Source organism: Numenius arquata, chromosome 8 (genome assembly GCF_964106895.1).
Source record: "Numenius arquata chromosome 8, bNumArq3.hap1.1, whole genome shotgun sequence".
In the NCBI taxonomy this organism is placed as follows: domain Eukaryota; kingdom Metazoa; phylum Chordata; class Aves; order Charadriiformes; family Scolopacidae; genus Numenius; species Numenius arquata.
This window is the reverse complement of record NC_133583.1, coordinates 32,018,933-32,046,770: the sequence shown is the minus strand read 5'-3', so window position 1 is coordinate 32,046,770 and position 27,838 is coordinate 32,018,933. Positions and strand designations below refer to the sequence as shown.

The 27,838-nt window shown below is 52.1% G+C and overlaps 2 protein-coding genes across 2 annotated transcripts; one reads left to right on the top strand and one right to left on the bottom strand.

Annotated features, from left to right (window-relative positions):
* Nucleotides 1–1,507: 1,507 nt before the first annotated feature.
* On the top strand, nt 1,508–23,594 carry LOC141467538 (ADAMTS-like protein 2). Its single transcript, XM_074152129.1, is given in 19 exon segments — nt 1,508–1,564; nt 1,567–1,697; nt 9,041–9,178; nt 11,445–11,520; nt 12,029–12,131; nt 13,085–13,230; nt 13,959–14,082; nt 15,343–15,423; nt 15,869–16,044; nt 16,307–16,730; nt 17,333–17,753; nt 18,595–18,701; nt 18,878–19,007; nt 19,356–19,569; nt 20,140–20,295; nt 20,679–20,849; nt 21,948–22,124; nt 22,792–22,936; nt 23,057–23,594. Coding segments are annotated over 19 exon segments (3,096 nt in total). The 3' UTR covers nt 23,176–23,594.
* A 2,826-nt stretch (nt 23,595–26,420) lies between these two features.
* LOC141467865 (protein FAM163A-like) lies at nt 26,421–27,577 on the bottom strand. Its single transcript, XM_074152566.1, has 2 exons — nt 27,485–27,577; nt 26,421–26,822 (listed from the first exon to the last, which is right to left on the bottom strand). The coding sequence occupies exons 1-2, from the start codon at nt 27,575–27,577 to the stop codon at nt 26,421–26,423; spliced, it is 495 nt and encodes a 164-aa protein (XP_074008667.1).
* Nucleotides 27,578–27,838: the final 261 nt, after the last annotated feature.

The following is a 27,838-nucleotide window of genomic DNA, read 5'->3' as shown; positions in this document are numbered from 1 at the left end:
CGATGGGTCAGAAGCGGATTGCCCCCTCCTCCCCTTGCCCCCTGCCTGCTTGCAAACAGCTTTGATCAGGAGTCCCCAGTCACTCCCCCCTGCTGACACCCCTTCATCACTCCTCTCCCTCCCCTCCCTCCCTCCACCTTGAGGCTGAAACCCTTTGTGGGGAAGAGGCATGGAGGACTCCCACACTAATTACAGCACATCTGGCAGGCAGGAACTGCTGGTCCCCAGATGCCCTTCCCAGGCTGGGGACACCTGATGCCATTTATGCACAGCCTCTTTCCCTGGCTCCCAGCAGCTGCCCCCCCCCAATGGGCCAAGGCGTGAGGCACAGAGACTCGCAGCATCTCACCAAGGGCTGCCTTCTCATCACAAGTGCAGCAGGGGGGATCCAGAAAGGAGGGGGGCAAGGTACCAGCAAGCAGATTTGTCCCTTTGAAGTTGCACAGTTGGCTATCTCAGTGTGCCAGCCTGAAAGCAGCACCTGGAGACGAGGATCGGCAAATTTCTTTAGCCTGGAAGGTCTGAGAAAGCTTATGGGGTGACACTGCATCTTCTGAGGAGGCCTCAAACACAGAGCAGACCGGTGTGAGTAAGCTCAATGGGTCTGATTTCGCAGTTACTGCGTAAAGACGGAACGCATGAACTTTGGTGGCTTTGAGCAACCTGGTCTAGTGGGAGGTGTTCCTGCCCATGGCAGGGGGGTTGGAACTATATATTTAAGGTCCCTTCCAACCCAAACCACTCTGTGATCCTATGAACTGAGGAGGTGGAGAACAATTTTCACATGAGACTTAAGCTGGGCTTTGGTACGTTACTTAACAAACCATGGCTGAGAAGTAGGGCTCCTGGGCAACTCTGTCCCCTCTTATTCAGGGCCAGGTGACCAGGCTGGCTCACTGTGCGGGCACGATTCACCCACAGCACCAGCAAGAGCAGCTCTCCATGTTGGGGGGGATGTATTCCTCCCACCCTTCCCAGCACGGAGCGCGCACTGCCCTCCAGCCCCAGCCGTCCCCAAAAGGGAATCCCCAAAAAGCTATCCCCCAAAAGAACCACAGCTTGCCCAGAAAGGGCAGGAATCGGATAGCACGGGGGTTTTGTGGAGGAGGAAACGAAAGGAGGGCTTCGCTTGGGAGCGAGGGGTTTGCGTGGGGCAGGGGGCGGCCCGGGCGACCGAGCCCGCGGGTGGCTCAACAGGGACGGCCGGCTGTGCCACGCCGCTGCCCCGGGACGCTGCGGGGGCCGCCAAGCAGCTCCAAAAAGCAGCCAGCGAAATGCAGGCAGGGCCGGGCGGCGGGCAGGGCGGTACGAGGGGGCAGGCTCAGGCTGCCCGCCCCCCTGCCTTGCCCCACAGCTCGCAGGCGGGACGCGGGGCCGAGCCCCGGGGCGGCGGGGCTTGAGAACCGCCAGCCCCCCCCCATTCCCATCCCCATCCCCCGCCGAGCGGCCGCGCCGCGGGTCGCCGCCCGCCACCCGGCAGGTTGTAAAGTCATTAACTCCCTCAGCCATGCCGGCCCGCGCTCCGGCGGCGGCTGCTCCTGCTACCGCCGCTGGTGGGCCGCCCCGCCGCCTCGCCGCCTCCTCCGCGGCGGCTGCAGCAGCAGCAGCAGCGCGGCATGGCCGCCGCTCCCCGCCGCCGCCTTCTCCGCCTCCTCCTCCTCCTCCTCCTCAGCGCCGCCGCCCCCCTCGGCGCTAAGGTAAGCGGCGGCGGGTGGGCCGGCGGCGGCAGAGCCTCCCCTCTCTCTCTCCCTCCTTCCCTCCTTCCTTCCTTCCCTCCCCTCGGGGAGCCGGGGCCAGGAGGGGCGCTCCGAGCTGGCGGGGCCGGTCCCGGCCGCCGCGGGCCTGCGCGGGGCTGGGTGGCCCGGCCCGCCCGGGGGAGCGGCGGCGGCGCCTTTGCCCTTCCCCGCAGGTTCCTGGTTCCTAGCGGGGACAGTCTGGATTTGGGGCACCTCCCGCCGCTGTCCCTCGGACTCGAGAAGGGGGTTTTGTCGTGTCTCCCCTCCCCACATTTACCCCGGGGACTGGACTCTGCCCGGTCTCCAGCGGCCTGACGCTAAGAAAAGACCGACGGCGGGTGAGGACGCCTGAGGTGGCTTCCCAGTGTGACCAGAGGAACCGTAGGGGAGCAAGGCCTTTCCCTGGTTGGGCGTTCACTGGAGGCTGCCCCCCACGTTCATCCCTAGCAGAGGCGTTGACTCTACTTTAGGGCTGAAAACAGACTAGATTTTCCTCTTCCCTCTCCCTCCTGCCACCCCGAGCTGTGGGTTTAGGCAGCCACTTTCTCTGCTAACTGTGGGGCGCACGTCTGGGCATCGAAGCCCCACGCTCCCTTCGTCTCTGCTCTCCTCCACAAAGGACCTCCTCAGCCTGGCCCTCCCTCCCCATGGCACTTGCTTCACAGCAGCGCCGAAACCCTTCTGCCGGTCAGTCCCCTTCTCCTTCCCGAGGCCTGGGAGAATCCGCGGCCCCCCCCCCCATCATTGTGGCAGGGGAGGCAGAAATCCCAGCTTCGCAGGGCGCCGGCTGTGCCCCTGCCTTCACGGGTCACTGCCCGCATTGTGGCTCGGCGCTCCCGTTTCCCGAGGGGAACTCAGCCGCATTTCTGTCCTGCTAAAGGGATTCCGCTGTGCTAAAGGAAGAGGGGTTTTGGGTTGCGTTTCCCACCCTCCCCCAAGATAAAGCCATGGCTGGGGTGAAGCAACCACACATGAGCTATCTATCTTAAACGCAGAGGAGACCATCAGCTTTACTGCAGATGACCCAGGTTTGAAGAGCAGCAGTCTCCTGTTCTGGGGTTGTCTTTGTTATAAAGCCTAAGTGTCTTGTTTCCATTGCGTTTTTACCTTCATACACGTTCGCTGCCTGCTCTGCTTACCCCTTAACTGTAGGGGTAAGCCTTACAGCCTTAACTGTAGGGCTAAGTCAGAGAGAAGCCTCAGGCAGAGCAATCCAGGTCAAGCTAAAAAGATACGAAGTCCTTCATTGAGAACTGACCTGGATGGACTCCTCCATCAACATGTGTACACAAGCCTTGGCTGCTCGTGATTCTCCCTGCCCCCAGCAGCTGTGTTTGTACAGCACCTAAGACAAGGGCATCCGGGGCTGGGAACAGGGCTGCTTAGCCCTCCCCAGGGCAAACACACACTGGCACTGTTGCCTGGTCTGCCCCGAAGACTCCCGTACTGCAGGAGATCCTCGCAGAGCTCTCTCATCAAGGATTGCATGGTGCAAGTTGGCCTGGCAGATGTGGTTGGCAGTATTAATTGGTGTCTCTGGTGCAAGACAGTACACAAAATGATCATTAGGGGATTAGCCTGCAATTCCTCTTGCTGCCCGGTTTTGTATATGCAACATGATTATACAAAGAGTGTCCATAAAAAGCTTCAATCTGTAGATAGGGTAAGCAAGTTCCTTCCTACATGGAAGGAATTCCTACATTCAATACCTTTGGAAAAACCTGAGGATAGAGATGCCTCTCATGCACACCGCCTGTTACTCCCTTTTTCTCCTTCACAGATTTTGATCCTTTCTAGTGGCTTGCCCCAGAATAAGTGCGTTATCCCACTTGAAGGGAATGACCGCACTGACTTGAGTCAAGCATTTTAAAATGACATGCAGCACTTGCCTGTGAGCTTTCGTTCACGGTAGGATTATGAACAGTACTTGATAGTTCTCCACTGGCTTCTGTTCGGCTGCTTTCTAATTTGCTTCTCATCTGTGCCTCATTATATGTCCAGATTTCTGTTTCTTATCTGCTGCAGTATCACATCTTTAGCAAGCTTACCATTTTTCCCCCGATTGTTCTTTCAGATCCTGTAAAAATTATTCTGTATTGCTCATTTTACCTCAGGGTACCTTCCCCTCTTGGGAAACTCCTTCTCAAATATCTTGTTTCAGTTTTTCTAAGCAAAATTTGGGTTTGTGTCTGCGTCCAACATTGAATCTCTCATACAAGCTATCTAGTCTACCCAAATAGGATAAAACAATGACAGGATGAGAAATAGCTTTACACAAACACCAATTCTTTTGTAAAACATCAGGGCACAATTGCAAATACTATTGTTTTTTTTTTTCAGGGCTGTGGTAGAGTCTATTACCACAGCTTTAGTCAGAGTGTGACACAGGGAACCCAAACCAGGGGGGCTGAACATGGTCATTCATTTCCAGATAATAATCTGATGTCTGTTCCAGGCATTAAGACATCTGAAGCTACTTAGTATTATTTCAGCAAGTAGTGTGGTTTGCTCCAGAGAGATGCCCTTAGGTAAAGGGATCATGGAAATTTTTCGTAGAGGACACGCAGTTAATGTCCTCAGAAAAGATCTGTGAAGAATTCATTTGATTTTCAGCTGCTGTTTGTAGTAGTCTTATAAGCTCTGACAAGGTCGAGCAGAAGAGTTTATGGCATCTACTGTGCCCTTCAGTGGTGGGCCAGTGTTTAAGGCATGCCAGACTGCAGCAGAGAGCCTTCCCACCCCCCCAGCTCCTCTATTAAGGGAACTAGACAGGCATGTTTGTGGTCTCTCTTCCCAGACAGCTTTTTTCCGGCACCCAGGCTCTAATGAATCTCAAGATTAAGCACAACAATAAGCAACACGGGAGACTAGGCCAACGACACAGTAATTGCAATTATCCCCAGGTTTCTGGGAAACCCAGCATAGCTCAGAGCTGATCCAAAGCATGACAGAGAGTCAGCGGAGAATTTATTTTATCTCTTTCAGCCCTTCAGAAAGACCGCCTGGAAATCTGATAGGATGTCAGTCCAGGCCCACCCTTCTTTGCAGGGCTGAAGCATTTTGTTTGTGGCAGCCTTTGTTTGGCAGGGGGGGAGAGGGGAAGCAGCTGCTGAGTCTCCAGTTAGACAGAAGAAGCTTTCAGTGATGCTGGCTTAGAGACTGTCATAGAACCATAGAATTGTCTAGGTTGGAAGGGACCTTTAAGGTTATCTAGTCCAACCATCAACCTAACTCTGATAAAAAACAATAACAAAAAACCACATCACTAAACCATGTCACTAAGCACTATGTCAACCCGTCTTTTGAATACCTCCAGGGATGGTGACTCAACCACTTCCCTGGGCAGCCCATTCCAATGCTCAGTAATCCTTTCAGTGTAAAAATTTTTCCTAATATCCAAACTGAGTGTCCCCTGGCACAACTTGAGGCCATCTCCTCTTGTTCTATCGCCTGTGACTTGGGAGAAGAGACCGACCCCCGCCTCTCTACAAGCTCCTTTCAGGCAGTTGTAGAGAGCCATTAAGGTCTCCCCTCAGCCTCCTTTTCTCCAGGCTGAACAACCCCAGCTCCCTCAGCCTCTCCTCATAAGACTTGCTCTCCAGACCCCTCACCAGCTTCGTTGCCCTTCTCTGGACCTGCTCCAGCACCTCAATATCTTTTTTGTGGTGAGGGGCCCACAACTGGACACAGCCCTCGAGGTGGGGCCTCACCAGCGCCGAGTACAGGGGGACGATCACCTCCCGAGTCCTACTCACCATTGATATTGGCAAATCTGGAGACAGATATTTTATCCTGGAAAAAAGTTCCCTGCACGTTGCGTTTTAAAGCTCTGGTGCCCCCAGCAAGGAGGGCAGCCCTCACCCACTCAGTTGCATGGCCTCCAGCGTAGGCGCAGAGGCACCGAAATAACTCGGTTAGCCTCAGAGAGGAAGAACTGCAGCTGTATAATCACCACGTGCCAAGCCACAAACGCCTCAGGGGAAATTCTTGCGGAGAGCACCTGGCTGAACTGGAACATGGTCTGTCTTTTCTGCGGATGTAAATTCTAGGCCTTATATTCCTCATCACCTAAGGAATCGTACCTGACCCTCTTGCGTCCTTCAGGCAGAGCCCTCCTCACCCAAGCCCAGGCAAAGCCAAGTTTACAGAGGCTGGACCTGTGCCCGTCTCCTGCTGCGGTGTTTCTGGCCTGCGCCGTTTCTGTGATCCTGCAGCAGAGTGCAAGTTAGAGCAGCTTCAGCATCTCCCATAACCAGGAGAGTGCAAAAGGGTTGTTGTAAAGCCCCTTTGATTTCTCCTTCTCCAAGGAGGAGGTGGTGGGGTTCACTCAGCCAGAAGGTAACTCTTGGGATTTGCTGAGGGACTTGGGAAACTAAAACTAGGAGCTAATCTAATCTGGAGTCTGCCCCACGGTCCTTAATTTATTATCTGGAAATTTGGAAAATGCAACTATCTCTAATTAAAAACAAGAACCATTTGTGTGTCATGGTTAATGCAGATTTATTTCTGACAATATAATAAATTCAGCACAGATTGGAACCAGTTGTCCCAGCTGTAAGTACCTGAAGCTCCCCCTCCATGTCACCAGGCCTAGGCCTCGGAGGCAGTCATGCCGTAAGTCTCGCTGGCCAAGGGGACAGCTCAGCATTGTCCTTGCTTACACAAGGAAATAAATGCTATTAGGCAAGGACTGGCAAGGGAGCTTGGTCATGGAAAACCTGAGAGCCAAATCAATCTATTTAAAAAGTGATTGATTCCTCCAGCGTGGAGAGGAAGCAGGAACAAGGGCCTATGGATACAGGGGAACACATTTTATTAGGGAAAAAAAAAAAAGAGTCTCTCTGGCTAACATCCTTCAGTAAATCTTAATTTGGGCTCCTGTCATTCCTGAAAGTCATAGCGCAGAGATAAATGTGTCCTATTCTAACTGGAAGAAAGAGGTACACGAAGGTGGAGACGCTGATCTTCCCCAAACCTCAGCTCTGCCACCACATGCCAAGTCTCCTTGCATCAAGGCAAAACACCAGAGACGAGTAAACCTGAAAAGGCACCTGCAGCTTCACACCATTCCAAATACACAAAGGCTTTCTCAAATCCAGGGAACAGTAGAACAGGCTATTTCACTTCCCTTCACCCATTTCCCTTCTGTCCCATCTCACCTATTTGGATTGTAAGATATCCGGGGCAGGACTATCTTGCAGATTATAGCTACACAGATTTTTATTGCCACCTGGGGAAAAGCTGTGTAAATATTGCAGCTTTTGGTCCCATGCACCTCATTTAACTACTCAGTGAAGTGGTAAGACACCAGGTTTGATTATTACCCCAGCTATGGGAGAATCTGTATTGCGCTTAGCTCTCCGCAGACACCAGATCAATCATTGGCATTCTCCTTCCTGACAGTTGTGAAGAGCTCTTCCTCCACAGGCCTTGAGATGCTTATCACAGAGCAGCAGAGAAGAGGTCAGGGAAAGATTTTAGCTGAAAATACTTCACATTAAGAGACCTCTGGTTTCTTTTCTTTGTAAATGTGGAAGCTACACAGTCAGCATTTCCATTTACAGTCTGATAATACACAGAGAAAAATTCTCGTAGGATGTAGGTCGAGATGATAATTTGGAAGAAGAGAAAAAGATATTTTTGAAAACACATCTGTTTCTTTTAAATTTTGTTTTTCTCTTGAGCAACTCAGCTGCCAGCCTCAGCATTTGGTCCCTGTCAGGCAAGTCAACTCCAGCCAGGACATCCAAGTACAGCAAAGAGGTTTTTTGTATTGTTTTTGAAATCAACTATTGTAATCACTAGAGAGTAAAGCATCAGGTAACACAGTGCTTTTTTGCAGCGGAGTTAGGTTACTTTCAACATGCTTTGGCTATCACCAAGAAGAGACACTATGCGCATTTCAACCATGCTAAGTTACAACTTAAAAACATTTGCATAAAACCAGCTGCATCTCCTCTGCCCAGAGGATGTTCCGGTGGCAGAAGCTGTAGAAACAACAAGTTCTCAGGCAGGAATTACACTGCAAGATGAAGAACACTTTGGCTTTATTACACCATGAAAGAGCATAAAGCCAAGACATGGTCAACCAGAATAGTGAACAGAGCACATTTAGTGATGAGTAAATCCTGCTGAGTTTTCTTTCACATCCATCAATTACGCTCTGCAAATCGGTTCTTTGCAACCAGACTATCAGCCACTGCCACAAACCAGCGTGTTTTGCTAATAGTAGCACTGATAAAACTTCTCTGAGCCCTTACTTTAACGTAGCAGACTTCACACACACAGAGATTATTCATTTTCTTCTACTAATACTGAAATGCTGTCAGCATTTTCAGTTGGATAAATCCCTTCCAAACACTGATCCACGTTAAACTCATCGCTGCATTTAACACTACTCACAGCTGTATTTCAGTAAACAGCAAAATTAGTTCCTGCACAGGCTAGTTTGCCAAAGTCCGCAGGAGCTTTTAGGCCATCAGACGCTAAACAGGAAAATATTGCAAGCAAAAAAAACCCAGCTAAAACACAGAATAACTTACCTGCTGGGAATTGTGGTGGCACAGTCAACAACAGCCTGCTGCAATTACCATGTTGGGGCCAAAAGGGCTCAGGTTTGCCAAATTTAAAGGCTCAGCCCCAGTGAGGCATGCTAAGAGAGGGAGCAGTCCTCCTCTGAGCGTAGTGAGGTGCATGGGGAGAGGGGACAACAGCAATTGCAGAAGGCTCTGGTTCTGAAGCACTCTTGAAAATTACTTTTTTGAGGTTTGGAGGGTGAGGAGCTTGGACCTGAGCTGATTTAGTCACAAAGTTTATTTGTTGAAGTGCAACTCCAGTCCTACCCCCAGCTTTCCTGCAGGCAGGCCTCCACGCAGGCAAGCACCGCAGCTCTTCCTCTTGTCTCCTGACTGTGCGTCAGACCCAGGTGGGCAGCGTGAGCTGTGATCTGCTGTTCTGTGTGACCTGGGCTGAGATTGATGCTGATGGGGTCAGGCTGCAGGTGGTGTTACTGTCACACATGCCCAGCCTGACAGCTCTTCTCTATATCATGTCGTGAGATTCCAGAGGCATCCCCCTTCCCATGCATAACTCAGTCTTGGTGGGAAATTTGAATTTTGAGATGCGTGAGCCTGGTGTGGCCCTACAGGGGCCTGATCCTGCCACGGTTGTCCCAGTGCTGCCCATTTAGAAGGCATCCAGGTGACACAATCCCTGGGGAGCTGCCTTTGGAAGGCCCTTCTTTGTCTGGGGTGGTGAGGAGCCAGGTTCTCCAGCTAACCATGCTCTTGTTTCTGTCAGGACAGTAGTGAGGCAGCAGATGGAGCTGGACCCTGGGATGAAGAAGTCACCAAGTGGTGGGGAGAGTGGAGCTCCTGGTCCACCTGCTCCCGGTCCTGCGGGGGAGGTGTGATGTCCCGGGAGAGGCACTGCTTGCAGCAGAGGTGAGTCGTGTCCCAGCTTGAGCCCTTGGCCAGGTCTCAAGTGGCAGAGGGGAAATGAGGTGCCCCCGACCTGTGTTTTGGTGTCGAACCTCCTGGGTTTGTAGAGTTGGCTGTTCCCTCTTCTGCGGCCTCTTGAAAAGGAAAGTGGCCGTTTCCCATGGTGTAGGTGTCAAGGAGGTGGTGGGGGGGAGGGCTGACAAGGGAGAAGCACCCTGCAGTGGGGCAGGCAACAGGCCCCCTGAACACATCACCCGCTCAGCCTGGCTCATGTGATGGGGAGCAAGGGGTTGGTCCCCTCTTGGGGTCTGCAGGAAAATGTGGAGTCAAGGATAGAAGAGAAGCCAAATGGAAGGAAAAATCTTGAAGATGGTGGGGTTGTGGGCTGGAGAAGGCTAGCTCTATTCCTCTTTCCCTTTCCTTCTCAAACCCTCGCTTACCGTGGCTGCTTTGACCCCCCTAAAACTGATTTGCAGCCAGTTCCTATGCTAAGGATGTGGGTACATATTCCCAGACACCTCCGGGGACTTGATTTACTCCTGGCAGCAGCCAGCTCAGCCATGTCTCAGCAATTTCCCCTCTTTATTCTGTGCAGAGCTTGCAAGTTTTTTTTTCCCCTCTGTCATTTATCTGGCTGTCACCTAACAGCGTATCCATTTGTCCCCTACGGCTGCTACAGTCCTGGACTGGGTTGGACTGGGTTTGCAGGAGTGGGGAGAGCTGGGAAACTTCAGCTGCCTGAACTCCTGCTGTCCTCTCCGAGTCACCTTGCCACCAAGCCTTCCTCCTCCTCAGGCATCTCACTAACCTGCTGCTCCAGGGTCCTGAGATATTAATGAGAGCATCCTGCAGCACAGCAAGCCCATGGAGGCTGCCTGCCCCATGCTCGGCCCCTTTCCCTTCTGCATGAATGCACTGCTGAGTGGAGGAAGCTCAAGCTAGGACCCTCAACCTGTTTTCCTTCCTGCAGCAGAAAACTTCTTTTATGTGGGCTGGTTGGCAGCATGGTGAGGGTCCAGATGTGCTGTGGTACATTCCATCTGGACGCAGCCTCCCCACCAACTGGGCTTGCCTATGTCTCCGCCACTGCTCCTCCTCCCCAGCACACCGTGGCTATTATGGGAGAGCAGCGGGAAACAGAGGGCGGGAGGGAGCCTGGGGCTGTCCCCACACTCTGCACAGCCAGAGCAGCCCTTCTGCCCTTTGCCTGCTGCCAGGAGAGAGATTTTTCCCTTCCATTTGGCATCTCTTCTATCCTTGACTCCACAGCTGGGGAAGGATTTTCTGTGGCATTTTAATACAGGGTTCAAGTCTGAATTTTTTTTTAAAAAGCCCAGCATAAAACCCAGCCAAAAGGTTTCTGCAGCTTCAAGGAAAATGGCTTAAGTGTAAGACAAATATGCCCACAAAACAATTTCTGCCTGAGTCTGCAGGTAGCCTCTGCTTCAGCTGAAAGGGATGGCAGTTTTCAAGCCTTTTGGTGCAAATTTAGGCTTTGCCTAAATTGTGTCAAGCCTAAATTGTGTCAAGCATTGCTCTGGAGGTACAGCTGCAGTGCCTCTAGCCAGTCCAGCTTGAATATGCTTATGGGGTTCCTCTTTACATAGTGCATCCCAAGTTCCCGATGCTGTTAATGCAGTGGCTGCTGCTGATCTTTACACAGACCACATTGCCTTAATTTGTGGTCTCAGCCATTCTCCCTATGTCTTCCCAGCTTTCAAGATTTTTTTTGCTTTTGCATCAGTCAAGGAGTCCAGTATCCCCTGGATAATTCCTGCGGTCCAGAGGTAAAACATCAAGTGTTGAGAAATTCCTGTGGTTTTTGTCCATCGTTGGCATCAAGCCTTTTGTCCTAATCTTCTAATGTGGCCAGTCCCAATGAGAAGTGTCATCTCTCTGCCTACTGCACAGTGAAATCACTGAATATCCTGGGTGCTTCCATGGGAGTGATGGATCATCAGGGTCTATTGTCTTTTTGTCACATCAGCCCTTTTGGACCTCAGAGTGAAGGGACACAGTGGTGGTCATACTGCAGCGGCTCCCTGTCTGCTCAATCTGCCTCAAAACAAGAGTAGCTTAAAATCACTGTCCACCTAAGAGCACTGAAAATGTGTTTCACAGGAGATGTCGGCTAGTCTAGGTCCAGAAAGCTTTGCTCTGATAAAATGCCTGCCTCACTTCTCCCCGTTAAGTCAGGCCTGACTTCTCTGCCATCTTCAACACATTAGTACTTCACAGATCTCCAGCTCATTTTATTTATGCTCTGCAGGCTCCAGATGCCCCAGGGAACAAACAGCACCATGTGTGTTGGTCAAGCCAAGCGCTACCAACTGTGCCAGCAGCAGGTGAGAACCACTTCCAGTACCGAATGGTCCTTACTAAGGGATGTGAGACTCAGGGGGTCACACTTGGAGCTGCCAGAGCACCAGCATTCAGGGTGCGACTGGTCCGTCAGAGGAGTGCAGACCAGGGGTACGATCCACTCCTGGAGTAGTTGACAGTGTGCCTTTGAAGATGTGAGAGATGGGCTCTACTCTCTGGGACCAAGAGGTGGGGAAAAGGATATAAAATCATACCTGTTGTGAGGTGGGGGGAGGGATGAAGCTTTTCCAGTGTGCTTTTCCCTTTGCTGGAAGTAATTTTTGCATGACTGTTAAATATAGCTGTTTGAGGGGGCCTTGCCAATGGAGGCCTGGGCTTTCTGCCTGGATTATGGCACCTCAAAGTCCATCACTGATTCCTTCCAGGGTGGACAGGGTTTTTTCATCCTCCAAGGATGCAGCAGGGACAAGCATCTGTCACAACCGTGGCTGTGACGTAGGGAGCTTTTGATCACATTTATTCCCTCCGTAGCCCTGCCCAGCCAACACAGCAAGCTTCAAACAGCAGCAGTGCTCCAGTTTCAATGCCAAAGCCTTTGGGAAACGCTACTACCACTGGATGCCCCTCTATCCAGGTGGGTTTCCACAGCTTCACACAGAGGATCAGGGTGAGAAAACACCCCCAGGATCTTCTCAGACACAGGAGAAGGGGAAGGTCCCAGGGGACAAGGCATGGATGCTCCTGGCTGGTCTGGAAGTGCTTCCCTATGCTCCCTGCTTTGGAGAAATCGTTCCCTGTCTCTTCACAGAACCGCTCCACCCAGCCAGGCCTCCTCTCTCACCACATTGCTCCTGTTTTGGATCCTACTTCAGCAAGCACTGGTGGGCAGACAGGACACAGGCTTCTCTGAGTTGTCTTGGCTAACCAACAGTCATCTTGGCAGAGTGGGTGTTCACGCTCTTTGTGCCTTCTCCCATTTTGGCTGCCTCTGTCACCCAGCATGCTTCCCACTGGGTTGGTGGTGGGTTGTTCTGAACAGGATGCCTGTCCGTTTCCTGCACAGGCAAGACAAATTGCATCATGTAGGTTGCCAGATGGTCCTTGAGGCCCAGACTGAGCTCACCTAAGATATTACTCTCTGGACCCACATGTTTTTCTCTTTCCGTTAGCTACCAAAGGATGGAGAACATCTGCACCTCTAGCTTCAGTTGCTCAGCTACACGGAGTCAGTACAGTCAGTACCCCTCATACAGGTCTTGCTTGCTCTTGTGTATTTATTTGTGGCCTGGGATCTACTGAAACAGATTCCCGTGTCTGGCACAGAGGATGGCACTGCAAAGGGGAGGGGTTATGGCAGGGAAGAGGGTTTGCCAGCAAGAAGCATTTCTGCTAGGCATGGTCCCCAGCTGCAGCCTCATACCCCCTTTAGTACTACAAAATCTGTAGCTTTGGGGTCTCATCTCAAGCAGCAAGAACATCCAAGGTGGTATCAAACCATCAGTATGGATAAGAGCAAAGTCCCCTTCCTCACTGCCCGTCTCTGAGCACCTTGATCTGCCTGGTGACTTTCTGCCTCTGTCCCTTCAGATGACTACACCAGTATCTCCAACAAGCCATGTGACCTCCAATGCACCACCCGGAATGGAGAGAGGCAGCTGATGGCCCGAGCACAGGATGGTACCTCCTGCAAGGACAGGACCTATCAAGGGGTCTGCATCAATGGGAAGTGTGAGGTGAGGCTCTGGGAGGAAGGAGTACAGAAGTCAGGATTGTAAGTGCATGGCTGGACCTGCTGGTCATCGCAAGTCCAGGGGTCTCAGCAGGGAATTGAAACTGAGGTCTGGCAGGGAGTAATTACATTCACTCTTGAATGCCCATGGGCTAGAGCAGAGCAGAGAGGTTCACACAAAAGGAATTAGGTACGTCCATGTGTTCCCACTGAGTGACAGCACTTTCCTCCCAGCACAGAGACTAGAACTGCAGGTTTGTTTTCGTAGTCATCCAAAATGTAAAAAAAAAATAAAATCTTACTTTTGATTTTTCCCCCAAATGGCAAAGATGAAGGTTGATTGTATATAGTGTCACAGAGAAATGCCTTACAACCTCAGGCAGGTCTGCCTTTGATCCAGCATCTCCTGGAGGTTGATTTACATCACTACATTAGTGAGGAGGACATGCCTAAATGCAGAGACAGAAGGAATTGAAACAGCTTACCCCAGTCTTACTCCATTCACCTACACACACAAGCCCCCGCCCCAGGTTCAGGGGCACAGTGTAGATGGTCGCAAGTTATAAAGGTGAATTTCTGCTGCGTTGGATTCATTCATTACTTCACTCCAAGCTAACATACTCAAATCCCCCTGAACCTCACCAACAGAGCATGGTGGCATTTCCTGAAAAGACCCTGACCTGTGGAGATAAGCCAGCCCCAGGAAACCCTCTCTTGCTTTATTCTTTGCAGCCAGTTGGGTGTGATGGGAGCCTGTACTCACCCCGGACGATGGACAGATGCAGGGTGTGTGGAGGGGACGGCAGCACTTGCCACCGTGTCTCGGGCAGCTTCCGAAAGGCAATCTCACAGATAGGTACTCCCTGCTACCACAGTCCGGAGACTTCACCTGCTACTTCTTACCACCAGCTGGCATGGAGGGTAACTGGCTTGAATGCGGGTAGGAGTTTCCCAGCTGCTTGGTGGAAAGAGCTGAAGAGTGCCACCCCTGCTTAAATGCCTGTATTTTGTCCTTTTCACTTAATCATCAGAGGAGATTGGTTTGATGTGCTGTATATTAGGTTGGTAAGGTTTCTCTTCACCTCTTTACAATAGGAAGCAGCTGGGGATCTGTTTGTTCCTATTGATTTTGGCACCTTGCCCAACTCAGATAATGTGAAGAGATCAATGAATCTTCTTTTATTTGTGCTACGTGTTCATTTGAAACTTAAGCTCCTATGATGAGGGTCACAGGGTTTGTTTCAGCCTACACTTAGTCTCTTGCTTTCTCCAGTCCTACGGCTGGCACAGCTGAGGGACTGTCCCTCTGAAACTGGGCTGAGATTCATCTCTTGCAACCTCATGGCCTGTTCCTCCACCCACAGAAGGAATAGACTGTGGTATGCTCATTAGTAATTAATTAACTGTGGTTTGAGGATGTTTTGGAACATGGTTTCACACTGTTGTTGTTTCAGTAGTCTGCCCTACTCTCTACAGACTAGAAAAGCACTTGGGCCCCTTTCCAGACCATGGGTAATGGCACTAACCCCTCTAGCAGTACCAATACAGTTTTGGCTTCCCGTTCCAGTCCTCATAAAATCTTACAGAACGGACAAGACCTGCCTTTCTAAAAGGAAATACAAGCTGCCAAACCACGTAACTTTAAGAGCCTTCTTATTTCCTCTCCCTTTAAAGGTCAATTTTTATGCTACTCCTGAGACAAATTCCATTGAGTCAGGAGCTGAGGGGACCTATGGTCTTTTCCATCCTCTGTTCAATATCAGCCCTGATCACTAGTAAGCTTTTTCTGTGCCCTTGCCAGAAAGAGCATGAGAGCAAATTCATCCACACATTTAAAGCCAGACTGTTACACTTGTGCAGTTCCTTCCTGACTCCAAACCCAGCAGTGCTCAGGCTGAGCCTGACAGACCTGTAATGGTGATCTCTAATGGGACTTCAGAGGGGAGCTGGGATTAGAGCTGACAGACTGGTGCAACATGCATTTATGACCTTAGCGTCCTGCCCCTGAAGGGCAGTGCCCTCCTACATACACACTTTTCCCACAAGCTGCTTTTCCTACCCAGACCTTTTTATTCTATCCTCATCGTTTTGCTCACCCTCTGTTCCCATTCCTCAGGTTATGTGTTCATCACCAACATCCCTGCTGGTGCCACGGACATCCTCATCATTGAGCGCAGAAAAACAGAAAACATCCTAGGTAAGCAGAGGAACCAGATGGATGTGGAGATCCCAGTTTAGCTCCCTGGGCGGTGGGAGGAGGGCTCTGAGCACTCCCATCTGTGCTGCAAGAGACCTATCTGTCAGCATTTCCTCCAGGGTAGCACAGGGGCACTTCATCTCTCTGTAAACCAAGTCTACCACATCTCCAGCAGCCAGCGGCAGGAAGGGTATTTGGAAGCCAAGCTCACTATGGGCAATCTCTGTTGTGAAGACATTTGTGCTCTTGTTGGAAAGAGAAATGAAAGCAGCAGGCATTGAACACTGCTGATCTGACCTGATGCAGAAGATGAACGCTGGAGGGCCTGCGGTTCTTTTTCTGTCGGGCTTTTCTCAATCAGGAGCTGTTTGTTCTCCTCAGTGCCAGTGCAGCCCTGGTGTTCTGCATGGAGCATCACATTTGTCCATTTTCTCTCTCTTTGAAGCACTCGCAGATGAATCCGGGCATTTCTTCTTCAACGGCAACTCTGCCATTGACAACCCCCAGAACTTCAGGGTAGCTGGCACGATCTTCAAGTACCGGCGGCCCTCGAGCCTGAACTCAGATGGGCTGGAGTATATCATAGCTCATGGGCCCACTAACCAGTCTCTGAATGCCATGGTATGTGAGGACATCTTGTGTGTCCCAAAATTGTAAGCCTCCCTCAGACAAAGGGAATATTAACCTGGTTCCCAAGCCAACCCTGAGTGTGTAGGTGGCTGAGGAAGCCAGATATTGTCTTGGGGGTGGTTTCCTCTTGGATTTATGAGGATGCTATATTCTCTTAACATCTGTCACAAAATGGGTGTGGCTAGAAGAGGTCTCTGGGAGATACAGTCCTTAAAATACAAATGCGTTTGTTTTCTTTCGATGTTTTCTCCAGTACTATAACTTTAATGGGAAAATGCCACACATAACTTATGACTACACTGTACCACGGACACCACCTCTCCGAACTGCAGCCCCTGCTGTAGACAGACCTCTCTATCATCACCTACGAGAGACCAGCCAGAACCATCCCATTCCAGCCAGCTCCAGAGCTGCCCAGGACTTCAATGCCACCTGGCTCTCCCTGTCGCCAGATGACACCAGTGAACAGCTTCCTCTGAGAGAAGGGCATGAAGATTTAGGCTTTGGCCACCCACACTTCTTCCAAACCAACTCCACCAGTCAGACTCAGGACTGGGGCTGGGAACAAGGTGAAGAGAAGGAGAAGTATGACTTCCAAATAAGACAAGTCTACCATGCAAATGCAGGAGAGGAAGAGGAGGAGGAAGCAGCAGCGATTGGTGGAGAAACAGAGTTGGGTTGGTTGCTTTGTTTTTGCTTCTCTCCCATTTTATTCATTGAAAGCAGACATCCCACACTGGCTGTCTTGAAATCTAAGGTGGCTTTACCATCAGGGTGGGCAGGAGGGAATGATGATTAATAGTGGGGTGGAGACTGTCAGGGAGCAGCAATGGCCAGTAGTTCTGTAAGGGAAGGGGAGCTGGGAGAGGGTGGCCTCAATATGGATCAGGCAGTGCCCCCTCAGGCAGGGCAGTCCCGTGGCACCTGAGCTTAGCAAGCAGGGCAGTGACAGCAACAGGTCCCAGCAATAGTCAAAAGCAAGGTGACAAGTCAAATTTGAGGTGAGTCTGGGAAAGGCAAACAACAATTTAGGGACAAAGTACACCTGCATCATTGCTCAGGCCAGGACTGAAGGCCCGGGCCTGAGCTTAAATGGAGCTCCTGAGCAATGGGCAGAAAGTGTGTGAGGTTGGTCAGGGCAATTAAGGCCTGTTGGTGCACCCTGGTGGCAATTTGTGATTATGAGGACAAATACTGAATGTTTTTTGCCTTGTTAAATACCGCATGTTGAAGTATAAGCCATCCATTATAGTTAAAGCATTCCTGTATTTTTCTGCAGCTCTCAGGTTCAATCAAATTTCCATCAGCACAGCTGTACCTTACAGCATGAGGAGATCTGAGCTCTCAGAGAACAACCGCATAGCATCCTCCAGGCTTCGTCTCTTCAGGCGACTGTGTCATCGAGACCCATACCACACTGCCTTCTGTAGGGAGCTGCAACAGCTGGCAGCCAGGCTGGCCCCGAGGAACTCCACAGCAGGACTATGGACCGAGACAGCTGCCCGGTGGCCACAGGGCCTCTACAAAGTGCCGGCCCGTAAGAACTCACTGGAGGACTTGAAGGTGGAGGCATTTGCTGGGAGTCAGGGGGAAGCAGCCAACTACAGCAGGATGGCATCTGTGAAGACCCCTTTGCTAGGTGCCAGCCCAACCACGGACATCAGCCAGGCAGAGCCTCTGCAAGCCCCTGGCACTGAAAGGTGGCACTTGATTTCCTGGCAAAACAGGAGCATGGTTAGCTGGGGAGGGAGGGTCAAGCCAATCCTCTGGTAGTCTCACTGCTGTCTTTGATGTCCTCATTCACCAGTGTCTATCCATGGCAGCTCCAGTAGATGCTTGACCAATGGTGTGTCCTCCAAAGACTAATTGTCACAACTGGTCTGACACAGAGCTCCTAGAACATATTTCAGGTCCCCCTGCCTCTAACTGATCCATTTAAATGGGTGCTGAAGGACCTGCAAGGCCAACACTGATGCGATTCTAAAGAAGGCCAGGAGTCTCTAGCATGTCACATAAACACATTTACCACCACATCATGCACCTTCTGTCCCATTCCTCTGGGCACATAAGCTTCTGTAACTTCAATAAACAGTTGGCAGGAGACTGAGAGCCAACTTTTAAACGTTTCTAGCAGGCCACACGTGAACTCTCCCCACCACGTTATGTGGTACGAAGAGGGACCTCACTTGAGCTCCCCTTTCCAACCTAACATCGTACCTTTCAAGGTGATAATATGAGCTGAGGCTGAGGGTGCCTGCATGGTCGAAAGACCATAATATACACAAGACTCACTATGAACGATGCCTCCTCTCAGAGGGATGTTGATCCATGGCTATCTACAGCCTTGCTAGTTAAATTCAGGAGGTGGATCAAGGCTTTACAGTCTCTGTTCATCAGTGTTCATCTTGCCCAAGGTTGGGTAGATAGAGAGCAGAAACACTGGGTTTCTTCCCATTTTCAAAGACAGTGGGGAGGAATTTCACTATATTTTGTTTGCAGCAATTTTTCATTTTTAGCTCACGCCACCTCCTTTTTCCACAGCAATGAGTTTGATGTGAGCCCTGTGGGCCATGATGACATTAGCTTGGCTGACATGTATCGGTGGAAAGTCTCGGCTTATGCCCCCTGCAGCTCCACGTGTACTTCAGGTAGGTTTGGCTTGAAGTGACAGATCATGTGAGGTCCTTGGTGGCTGTTGGAGAGAATACTGGTATTTTTTTAAAATGGCAGGTAGACTTTCAGTGAGCGCACCAGTAATTTAATTATGGTGGGAGGAGGCCATTGGATCTGATGGAGCCTGACCGAGAGGGTATTGATTGCCCAGCAGGTATCAGCACCTCCTATGCAATGTGTGTCCGGTACGACGGAGTGGAAGTGGATGAAACGTACTGCGATGCCCTAACCCGACCAGAACCCACTCATGAATTTTGCACAGGGAGAGATTGCCAGCCTAGGTGAGTGGAAATGACATCAGCTGTCCATGGGGACAACATATCTTTGTAAGGATCATTTTCTGCTCAAGGTATGCAGCCCTTTCTGGGCTGGAAGATACACTTAAATAGCTAAGCCCTTGTATCCCCTTGTAAGCAAAAAAAGGGAAGGAACTTGCTGTCTAAATTGCCTGCAAAGGGCAAAGTTGGCTTTCAAGACCAGCACCACCTCAACGCAGATATATACATGATGAGCAGATTCATAGCAGCAGCTACTGAGTGAGGGAGTCCCCAGCCACCCCGTGTCCCTTGACCCCCTTACCTTACCTGGGTTTTCCTCTGTGCTTTCTCTCCTGGGGACTGCTCGTGGAGGTGGGAGACCAGCCGGTGGAGTGAATGCTCCAGGACCTGTGGTGAGGGCTACCAGTACCGTACTGTGCGCTGCTGGAAGATGCTGGCTCCAGGCTTTGACAGCTCTGTTTATGATGACCTCTGTGAGTCAGCTGGGCTGGCCAGGCCCATGGAGAGGAAAGCCTGCAAGAACAAGGCCTGTGGGCCCCAGTGGGAGCTCTCCGAGTGGTCCGAGGTAGGCAGCAGGGGAGCTTTGCTCCCAGAGGTAAGCAGCTAGGGCTGGGCTGGGGCCTGGAGGAAGGTGGCTGGTAGATGTTGGGCACTGAGGAAGCCCAGCGGCCTCCTGGGGAAACAAGGACTGCCTTTACCCGTGGCTCTGCTGTTCTGGCAGTGCTCAGCAGACAAAGGCCATTGCAAAACATTTTTCTAAGGTCTCAAGCAGGATGTTGACCAAATGAAAGCCCTGCCAGAAAGATGCTTTGCCTCCCTCTTCCAGAGGATCTAACTAAGGGTGAATGGGGATATAGAGAAGCTAAAACCCAATCAAAATCCTTTATGGCCCAGTGGCTTTGAACAGCAGCCCAGGCATCAGCATCTTGGAGCATTGGAGCTCTAGGACCCAAAATAAATAAGCAGTAGAGATAGAGATGGACTCACCTTTTTCTGTCCCTGCTGGGGCCCTTCCTCTCTCCCTTAGTGCAGCCAGAGGGAAAGGGGAGGAGGCATAGCTTCCTCCCTTGCCTTTGCTTGTCCCCCTTGTTCTCTACGTCTGAGCCCCGGGGCTGACTCTGTATGGCCATTGCAGTGTTCAGCCCGGTGTGGCATGCAGGGGACAATGAAGCGGGAGGTGCGTTGCTCGGTGGAAGCACCCCTCTGCGATGAGTCCCAGAAGCCCAGCAGCGAGAAGACGTGCACAGGCCCGCCCTGTGACCGCCGCTGGACCACTTCAGATTGGGGCCCGGTGAGTCCAGAGTCTGCTTCTCCTTGCACCTGATGCTGAGGGTGCAGGGCTGGCGGGAGGGAGCAGGTGGGCAGTCATGCTGCTGCTCTCTTCTGGCAAAGGCTAAGCTAAAGGAACTAGAATAATCTGTATTTTTCCCTCTCCATGCTGTAAATTTTGGTTAGCTGTGAAGTGAGCTCCATTCAATAATCTGGGAAGCTCATGGCACCTGGAGAAGGGAAGCCCCTGACCACTTGTACCTCTAAAAACCCTTGGGGTCCAGTGCCATAGTCTCAATGGTAGGGCTAGGCTAGACCCAGGACTTCGGTCTCCTGGCACCACTGACCCTGACCCCTACACCTTCTTGCTTTCAGAGGTGTCTAAATGCCCTTTATTCCTCCAAGTGCTCAGGTTCGTGTGGTGAGGGACGCATGAGCCGCTTCATCGCATGTCGCAACCTGGAGGGCAAAGTGATCTCCAACTCGCAGTGTGACCCAGCCACTAAACCCCTGGCTGTCCATCCGTGTGGAGACAAGAACTGCCCCGCACACTGGGTGGAGCAGGAATGGGACCAGGTAAAGCCAAGCCCAGCCCTGTGTTCTCAACCCTCCTTTCCACCCTATATCCCACAGGAGATGGTGGGAGCCTGGCTCCCTTGGCAGAGCAAGATGGTATGGTGTGACCTCCGGCCACGGAGCTGTGCCCTTGTGCTAGCTCCTTTTAGAAAGAGGGAAGGCCACCCCATAGTTTTTATCATTTGCTGCCTTCCCATGGACCTCCATTGGAGGGCAGCAATGTCCTAAGGAAACCTCTCCCACCTTTGGCTCCCAGCTGGCATTTGCAGACATCTCAGCAGAGCTCTTTGTCCAGAACGTGTACTTACCCCTCCCAAGATTTTGGTCCCACCAAAGGTAAAGCCTCAACAAACTCTGAAAGACAAGCTGAGCTCCCCACTTTTGTGTGTGCCAGCTTTTTGCCTTTGCTGTCTTCTCTGGGCTGATCAGCTCTTAAGGACGGATGCAAGCCAGCTGTGCTTCACCTGCTGTGGTGAAGAAGGGCACAAAGCAGTGAAATCTCAAAACTAGCAACTGCCTCCATGGGCATCAGGTTGCAGAGCTGAGCTAGAATCAGATCCTGCCTCCTGCTGCTTCTCTTGGTGGTGTCTTGAGAGAGCGAGTCCTCCCAGCTAAGCCGGCATAGCTTTGGGCTCAGCAGTACTTGTCCATGCAAATCGTGCGTCAGTTTGGGTCCCTTGGGCCCACGCAAAGCTTGTCAGTACTCCAAGATGTAGGTTGCTACACGAATATGCTACATGGTTTTTGAGAACATAGATACACATAAAATAAGACAGAAACAGCCTCTTGTAGGCTTACCTTGGCTGCTCCAGGTCCCTTGTGGTAGCTGCTCTCAAGGCCAGCCAAGGTGAATTCGGCATTCCCAGTGCTGGCTAAACACTAATTAGCAGCTCTTGTCTTCGCTCCTCAGGAAATTTGGCTCCTTTGCTCTTGACACCCATTGCTCTTGTGACCTGGGAAGCACTACTTCCATTAGACTAGTGTTAGCACATGCATTAAGCACCTTGCTTCTGGGCAGGATGTCATCTTACCTGCAGCCTGAAGCTCTACAGCTGACGAGCATCATTTGTTACCTGGCTGTTGCCTTCTCTTTCCCAGTGCAATGCCAGCTGTGGGCGAGGGATGAAAACCCGGGTTGTCTTGTGTGCGGGCCTGGAGAATGGTGTGTACAGGGAGTACCCCGAGAAGCGCTGTGAAGCCTCTCAGAAACCTGAGGAACAAGCTGCCTGTTTCAGGAGGCCATGTTCAACGTGGTTCACTACCTCCTGGTCTCAGGTAGGGCTCGGGGTGGTGGGGAAGGGGGACGGGAGGCCTCATAACCCTGGTTCATGAAGCATGACTTGCACTGAGGATTTCTAGCAGCCTGTTCTGCTGAGGGCTTTGTTAGGTCTGGATGGGACCAAGAGCTCTGCTCTTCTGTAGACCAGGCAGCAGGTGGAAGGACTGACACATGGGAGCTGGGGAAGACTTTAGAGCACCTGGATTATTGCCTCAAGCAAGAGCATGCACCACACTGCGGGCAATACAGCTGTCTCCTCCTCTGCCAGGAGTCAATGTTCTGTCTTTCCCTACTTTCCCTTGATTTTAACTGGGGCACATTTAGGGAATGGGTGGATAGGGGAAGCTGCGCCTGGCTCACAGCAGCCATTTTCTCCATTTTCTATCACAGCATCAACACTCTAAGCAAAGACAATTCCGAGTTGCATTAAAGAGATAAAAGCAAACTCCTCCCTTGCTCTGCCCCAACCACGGCTCAGGGAGGCTCTCTTCCAGCAACAAAAAGGGAACATAATTTTGAGATCAGTGTGAAATTTGACCCAAACCTCAAGAACAGTCTCCAAAGCAGGGACCGGGAGGCCTCACTGGAAGAACGCACTTGGGAACTATAGAAAAATAAAAAAATCCTTCTTGTGATCCCTTTCCTCTCTCTCGATTCCGACAGTGCAGCAAGACGTGTGGTGCTGGTGTGCGACTGCGTGAGGTGAAGTGTTACCAGGGGGAAGCGCTGGCTCAGGGCTGTGACCCCACTTCCAAACCAGAAGCCAGGCAGACGTGCCAACTACAGCCGTGCCCCACAGAGGCACCAGGTAAGCCTGGGAGGTCAGGGAGGGAGAGGAGACCTTGGGAGCCCTCTGCTCTGTCCACCTCTCTGCTGGGGACACACATCTCCTTTTTAACCCCCTTCTGCCGATGCTTCTGCTCCCCAGAAGAAGACTGTGAAGACAAAGCGACGGCCAACTGTGTGCTGGTGCTGAAGGTGAAGCTGTGCTCTCACTGGTACTACAGGAAGGCTTGCTGCTGGTCATGTCGGCTCAAGTCACCCTGACTGCTGCCAGGCCATACTTCCTTTCGAAGGTCAGGGACAAGAGTCCCCTTGAGCCAGACTTTACCACTTGAAGCCATCTCACCTGGCTTGGCTGTGGAGCCAGTCCCTGTAGACCAGCCAGCTCAGTGAGGAAGGATTCCTAGGACTTCGTCATCGCTGTTTCCTCTCCACCACGAGGATTTTACACAAGACAAACCATCAGTTCCTAGAAAGCTACTGAGAAGGCAGTTGGGAAAGCCTGCCCCTGCTGTTCTCATCTCTGAAGAGCTCTAGCTGGAGGCGGTGGGATGCAGAGGCCACCCCGCAACTGGGCACAGACGACATCAGCCGTCTCTCTGGTCTGCCCCGCAGATTCTTCTACAAGGACAATTTCCAAAACACACCAAAAAATTCTGTGTCACAATAAAGAGCTAAACTGTAAATACTGGGATGCATGTACCTAGGCCAGAGGCAAGGGAGGGGGAGGGACACAAGAGGAAGGAAAGCAGGAGCAGGAAGGGTAGGGAGGAAAAATCCTTGCAACAGTACAGCTTCCAGGCAGTACTGGATAAACCCTGTTTTGTACTGCCTGCCAAAGAAGAGCAGCCACTCCTGTTTAGTATTTCAAAGTCCTCGTTTATTTCTGACATTGAATTTGGACCCATAGCTGGACAACAAAGACGGAGGATAATAATCTGAAGTGGAAAAAGTCTGGGATCCCTGCCCCTACCCCATCCTGTTCCTCCACCATCCCCAAAACCTTAAAACTCACAGTTGCATCTCGCACATTTCCAGCCCTTCCAGACTCACCCGTTTCTCTGCAGCCATGCCAGGCCCAGGGTGTTGTGTTGGCCATGAGGATAACCCTCGTGTTGGCCATCCAGCTACACAAAAAAACTGCCACGCCAGCCTTGGCACCTTGTTAACAGGCAACAGGTCACGCTTAATTTCCATGTGATGAAAATGATGATGCGGTCGCCTTCCTTTCACCAGAAGGGTGACCCGAAGAAGCAAAAGCCCCCTGTGTTATTCCTTCCCTTCGGAGGTCTCGGCCCGGCATGTGCTGCTGTTGCAGTGGGAAGCCTTGCTGTGTGCCAAGAGGTAGAGTTGGATGCTGGGAGCCACCGTGCCAGCAAGCTGGCTCTGTGCCCTTCGAGGGGGTGGCATGGCAGGGCCGGCTGGCAGAGCCACGCAGGCGACAGCCTGCAGGTCATGCTGGGACATATCAACTTCTTGTGGCTCCCAGCAGGATGGAGACCTAGCGGAGCAGATGCTCTAATGGGAAAGGATGGGATTTACTGAGTTAGCCAAGATTTTTTTCCAGTTAGAGACTATATTTTCAGGGAGGAGTACTGGCTGGCTGGGAAGCAGTAGGAGCTACAGACTGTTGGCCGGTGGGATCCAGAGCGCTTTGCTGCTGCTAACTTTCATCTTCCCTCCTGCCTGCCCCTAATGTGAGAGGACATTTAAAGACCCGCTATCGCTATTTGGAGAATGGAAGGAGACTGTAAAAGACAGGCAGCTAGACTGAGTCTCAGGAGAGTAGAAATGCAACGTCTTTCTGGGCCAGAGGTGGGGGAGATGGTGGACGTTTTCTCCAAAGGCTGTGTAAAATGTGGGCTGCGGCAAGGTGTGTGGTTACAAGGATAGTCCCCATGTTTGGCATTCATCTGACTCCTTTTCTTTGGGTAGTTTAAGCAGAGGTGACAAGGCATGAGCAGGTCCAAAGTGTAAATTAGCCTTTTGCTTGAAAACGTAGACATCTGAGGCTCATGGAGCATGCATCTCCATGCTGAGACCTACTTTTTCTGTGCACAGACAGGGAGGTTAAGGCCAAGTCCTGTGAGCAGCAGGATTATTTCTAAGTTATGATGGTGAGAAAAAACCCAAACCACATTCCCGAGTAGTCATAGCCTATATTGCAAAGGCATGGCAAGCCTTTCCTGCCATGGCCTCCAACAGCATCCACACGGCTGCGGGGATCGTTGCTGTCCAGGTCCCTCCTCCCTGCCATGAATGGGAAGCGCCGAGCGGTCCTGCACCGGTTGCTATGGAAGTGCCTGTGAATGATGGAGATGTCCTTTTAGTAATTTTTCACCTAATTTGATTTATGGAGGAAGAAGGAACTTTCCCACATTCATTTTTGCAGAAAGGCAGAGTCGCTGGCTGTCACTGCCAGCCGCAGAGCCAGTGAACCCAGGTTCGGGTCTTGCATCCTCTTCTTCCAAAAACAAAAGAGGGGGGACCCCGACCACCTGAACATCACTCTCCCACGGGGGGTCGTGGGCCCTGCAAAGGAGGAGATGTGACCCGGTGGTCTCTGCTGTTGCTGTTGAAAGCAAAAGCCATCCTAAAGCCAACCTTTCTCTGGCTGGCCTGAACTGTCAGGGTGGGCTGGTAGGGCTTCAAACGCTGGAGGTGACCAGAACTGCAGTCATTTAGGGATGCGACTCTTCCCATAAGTAAAATCTTACCGTTTTTATGGGTCCAAGTTAAAATCGCTCCTAAGAAAGCTTGTGAAGAGTAGAAGAGGTGGGGGCTTCGGCTGCAGAAGGATCAGCCCCTGCCCATTTGTGTAGGTGAGCGGTTTTGTGAGCAACTTTGCCCTCCCCCGGCGGTGATCTAAATTCATGTCTTGAACTTCTTCAGCACGTGCAAAGACCGAAGCGAGTGGGAGGCGGTGTCCTATCTTACGCTCGAACAGAAAAGCGAACTGCTAGCGGCAACTAACGCAGCACGAGGGGAGCAGGACGATCTGGATCTTCCCTTCTTCGCTTTCCCATCGCTGAGGAGCGCTGCCGTTCCCAGCTTCAGCGGTGGGATTTGCCGGGGGCGGCAGCTGGTGGGTGGTCACGCATCCCTCCGTGCACCGGAGGCGGCGGGGCATCACCTCGGGTGGCTGCGTGGGGACACACCGGAGGCCACGCTCTGGGCTCGGGGAGTTGGGGGAGCCTGGGGTAATTAAATTAGGTTGTACTGTACATAGCCCTCGTTAGAGAAGTCCCTTCAGGAGGCAGAGTAGAATAATAATGACACTTAAGATGGGTTCGGAGGTGGCCGGTTTAACATCGCCCTTCGAGGTCTCTCTCATCTTCTCGCCCGTAAAGCTTAGCCGTGCCGGGCGGTTCAGCAGGAGGACCGTGCTGGTCTGGGGCTGGGCTGACGGGGTCCTCTCTGCGGGAACCCCCAGCCCCAAAGACAAGTGAAAAGCCCCTTCCCTCAAGCAGGCGCCGGCTGGGGGCACCCTGTGCTAGTGGCAATGGTGACTACACCTCCGTGCTGATAGCCCGCGGGTTGGGGAAGCTCTCGCGGAGGAGGCCGTGGCGGCTCACCGGGTAGCCTTGCAAGGTGGCCATGTTGATGGGCGGCCCCATCTCCTTGTAGCACGCGGGGGTGTAGGTGACCCTCTCGCCCCCGTTGCGCACCATGTCGGCAGTCCGGATGTAAAAAGGGGAGGCGTAGGGGGAGCAGGTCGGGCAGTAGTTGTGAGCCCCGTGCTGGTTGAGCTCGCTGGGGGGGGGCGCGGGGCTGCCCTGGCCATCCACCATGCGGGAGTTGCAGGCGTTGCAGGTGCCCAGGTGCGAGTGTGTGGGAAGGTCGGGCTCTTCCTCTTCCTCCTCCTCCTCCTCCTCTTCCTCATCGGAGTCATCTTTCTTGCAGCAATAGTACTGCGCGAAAAAGGGGAAGGGGTTGTGTTAGGGGAAGCGGAGCAGCCGGCGCTGCCACATCCCTTATCCCCTCATCCCCCTGCCAGGGAAACCCTCCCCGCTCCACTCCATCGGTACCTGGGTCCTGCAGAGCAGCAGAAGCTGGACAAAACCTGGACCTGAGGTGTGCTGCAGGAGGCAGCTGCCGGGGAACTCGTCCCCCCGGCCCCCAGCAAGCTTTGCAAGGGGAAGGGATTTTACCCTGCCAGTTGGAAAGTCCTCCAAGTAACCGCTGTGCTTTTCATCACACGGGCGCTGCTGCACGGCACAGACTTCACATTAACTTTTAAAGAGCAGGAGGCTGTAGCTAGCTGTTGTTGAAAGCCTCCTCGTTTAATTTACAGGGAGGGGAAGAAAGAAATCTGGTATTGCAGACCCAGCCGAGCCTACACATATATTAGCAACTGCTGCAGAGCCTCAGAAGCCTTAGGGAAGTCCCCCCGTGCCAGGAGGAGGAAAAGATGTATCTCTGCAGCACCTGAGGGGAAAAGGGGCTTTCAACTCCCTGCCCATCACAGGCAAGAAACCCCCTTCACGACCCCCTCCTGCACCAGCAGTTCAGCCCGAGGAGCAGCGGCGCTGCCGGGGTTCATGGCAAGATGGGGGACGGCCACGGTGCTCACCTGTAGCCTACAGTAGCAGAGCACGGCAATGATGCACAGTAGGATCACCGTCGCTAGGATTCCCCCGGTGATAACAACAGTTCCCGCTGTCATCCGACCGATTCTCCATCAAACTCTGAAAGGCAGGGACACAGGGACACGCGTCACTCAGGACATGAAAGTCACCTACCATGGCTTTGTCATTACATCACAGATGTGACGTCCATGAGGCATCCCAAAATACCGCATCCCTATTTGTCCCTCCCCAACCAGAAAACTGTCACCCAATATCATCCTCCTCCTCTCAGTGAGAGGACACCTAACATACAGCACCGTGTCCCCTCACTGCCATCGCTGCCTCTGCCTTGGGGTCTT

What these genes read in the sequence shown, in the direction of transcription:
- LOC141467865 (XM_074152566.1), bottom strand. Translation starts at nt 27,577, where the DNA reads ATGACAGCGGGAACTGTTGTTATCACCGGGGGAATCCTAGCGACGGTG. An exon ending in TCTGCTACTGTAGGCTACAG is followed by an intron (nt 26,823 to 27,484) that starts GTGAGCACCGTG and finishes TTTTTCGCGCAG; the next exon opens with TACTATTGCTGCAAGAAAGA.